The sequence below is a fragment of the Mus pahari genome, chromosome 1 (genome assembly GCF_900095145.1).
Source record: "Mus pahari chromosome 1, PAHARI_EIJ_v1.1, whole genome shotgun sequence".
NCBI lineage: Eukaryota > Metazoa > Chordata > Mammalia > Rodentia > Muridae > Mus > Mus pahari.
Genome location: NC_034590.1, coordinates 125,295,251 through 125,298,239, shown reverse-complemented (window position 1 = coordinate 125,298,239; position 2,989 = coordinate 125,295,251). Strand labels below are relative to the sequence as shown.

General features: G+C 35.2%; 1 protein-coding gene across 1 annotated transcript; it reads left to right on the top strand.

Moving 5' to 3' along the window:
- Nucleotides 1-1,670: 1,670 nt before the first annotated feature.
- LOC110324257 (olfactory receptor 5B3-like) lies at nt 1,671-2,597 on the top strand. The gene has a single exon (XM_021201670.1). It carries the CDS (start codon nt 1,674-1,676, stop codon nt 2,595-2,597), a length of 924 nt encoding a protein of 307 aa, XP_021057329.1. The 5' UTR covers nt 1,671-1,673.
- Nucleotides 2,598-2,989: the final 392 nt, after the last annotated feature.

Below are 2,989 nucleotides of genomic sequence, written 5' to 3'. Positions count from 1 at the left end.
AAGGCAAAATAAGGAAGAAAGGATGAGGATCTCCTGTAGCTGAAGGACTTGTGCCTAGCCACCCCTAAGTTACATCAGAACAATAAACAGTCCACTCTCCCATCAAAATATAACATTAATGGTAACACTTAAAGGATGTCTTACAATAACATTGTACTGTCTTTTTTAGGATCTCATAGTCTACTAGCAATAATACCTCAATTTGGACTTATTCCCTGGTTTATATTTCCGAGGCTAGAGAAGATAGCTCTGGATCAGTGAATCCTAAATTGTGAGTAGACCAAAACTCTTTGTGTGCTGTAGATTATGATTATCTGCCTGAAACTTTCATAACTGCATCTGGCTGAAGATATTGACAGTACCCAGTTATCCCAGTACATCGACTGGAGCATTACCCAGTTATCACACTACTCAATATTCAAAACTTTCTGTTCATCTATTACTCACATTAATAAAATACTTTAGAGATAAACTCAGGAGGAAGTTTGAGGACAAATTAGAATTTGAGAGAAACAGAAAAGCAGAGTCAAACTATCATTCTAGCAGCTCTTAATAAGAGATGGAGTAACGAGAACAAGTCATGCTTTTTGAGTTATATCCAAAATATCTGCTACATTAAGCATGAATGGTCACTAGACTGAAGGAAAAGGTGGAGGAATTCAGGAAAATAATGATAAATCCCAGAGTTTCTGATAATGTCTGCTTAGAGAAATATCCAAAATATAGAAACAAATAATGGGGAAATGTGGTTATTTCTAAGCCATAGTACTTATTTTAGAGGGCATCCTCTTCCAGGCTCTTCTTTTCAAGAAAGAAAAAGATTAAACAAGGAACATATGCTTAGAAACAGAAATAAATCACTAGAAATAATAAAGTAATGTTGAGTTCATGTAATTATAATTTATATTATCTCCAATTTAAGTAAACTTCTGCTTAGACTCTCATATTTGAGAATCAACACAGGTTAAATAAAATCAAGTTCCCAAAGCAATGACTTGAATTTATACTTGAAAATGTGAATAAATGTCTCAACCTCTTCACATTCATAAGACAAATGAAAACAATCACCAAATTCTGATATAATTAATAGTATACATGGAATGACATATAAAGATCATGTCTAGAAGAGCCTTTAAATTATCAACAGAGAATGTAAGCTTTTGTTGAGCTCAGAAGTGAATTGGGAAACAACCCATATATATATATATATATATATATATATATATATATACACGAAAACAATAATAAATTAAGATATAAAAAATGAATGGTTAATATATATTAAATTCTTTAAATTCTAGTACATATACCCTCTGTATGTTTACTACATCCAATTTGATTTGGGGAAAGAACTCAATTGCAAAGTACAGTTTTGCNATATATATATATATATATATATATATATATATATATATATATATATATATATAATATTAAATACTATAGGTGATCTATTAATAATCTTTAAATTCTTTAAATTCTAGTACATATACCCTCTGTATGTTTACTACATCCAATTTGATTTGGGGAAAGAACTCAATTGCAAAGTACAGTTTTGCTCAACCAAGTGATATGTTTGCACATATAATTTTCTATTTTCATTCACCTTCTGTATCATCATGTTTCTTTATTCCAATGTCTATGAACAATCTAAAGTTTTTAATGTGACAGTGATGGAGAACAATACAGAAGTGACACACTTTCTCCTGCTTGGACTCACAACTGACCCAGAACTACAGCTTCCTCTCTTCATGATAGTTCTAATCATCTACACCATCACCCTGGTAGGAAATCTTGGGATAATTCTGCTGATTGTCCTGGACTCTTTTCTCCACACTCCCATGTACTTCTTTCTAGGTAATCTGTCCTTGGTGGATTTTTGTTACTCCTCAGCTGTCACACCCAAAGTCATGACTGGGCTCCTAATAGGAAACAAGATAATTTCCTATAGTGGGTGTGCTGCTCAGATGTTCTTTTTTGTAGCTTTTGTTACTGTAGAAAATTTCCTGTTAGCCTCAATGGCCTATGATCGCTATGCAGCAGTGTGTAAGCCCTTGCACTATGCCACCACTATGACTACAAGTGTGTGTTTCTGTCTTTCTATAGGTTCCTATACCTGTGGTTTTCTGATTTCCTCCATCCACATTGGAGACACTTTCAGTCTTTCCTTCTGTAGGTTTAATGTGGTCCATCACTTCTTTTGTGATATTCCAGCAGTCATGACTCTCTCTTGCTCTGATAGACATGTTAGTGAGCTGGTTCTTTTTTATGTAGGGAGCTTCAGTATTTTTTTTGCTGTCTTAGTTATTTGTATATCCTACATATTCATTTTTATTACAATCTTTAAAATGCACTCAAAAGCTGGATATGGAAAGGCTATATCCACTTGTGCCTCACACTTAACTTCAGTGTCTATTTTCTATGGGACTGGCATATTCATGTATTTGCAGCCCAGCTCCAGTCACTCTATGGACACTGACCAAATCGCCTCTGTGTTCTACACCATGATCATTCCTATGCTGAATCCTCTGGTCTACAGCATGAGGAACAAAGAAGTCAAGCGTGCACTCACAAATGTTTTGCACATGGCAAAATAGCCTTGATGACTTATTTTTAGTGGTGTAGAGTTAATAATTCTTACTTTTTCTGTCACATGCAGTTAAGTTCTAGAAGGGATTCTGTGGGCAGCCAGATGAATCACCATCACAAGATGGCACTGGCTTCCTGTGTGCTTTCCTTGTAAACAAGCAATGTGCGCATGTGCATTTGGGGTTCTGCCGAGTCACTGCTCATCCCGGAGCATGGTAATGAGGTCCTGATGGCATATCCAATCAGGAGTCTCCACACTGTCCTAAGCATATATAAACAATACATATTTTCGGGCTGGGGTCTTTTGCTTTAGCAATTAACCCAACAATAAAACGTTTGTGGAAGAATCCTATTGTTGCGTCTCTTCTTTACTGGTGAGGAAGACGATAGCGACATGATT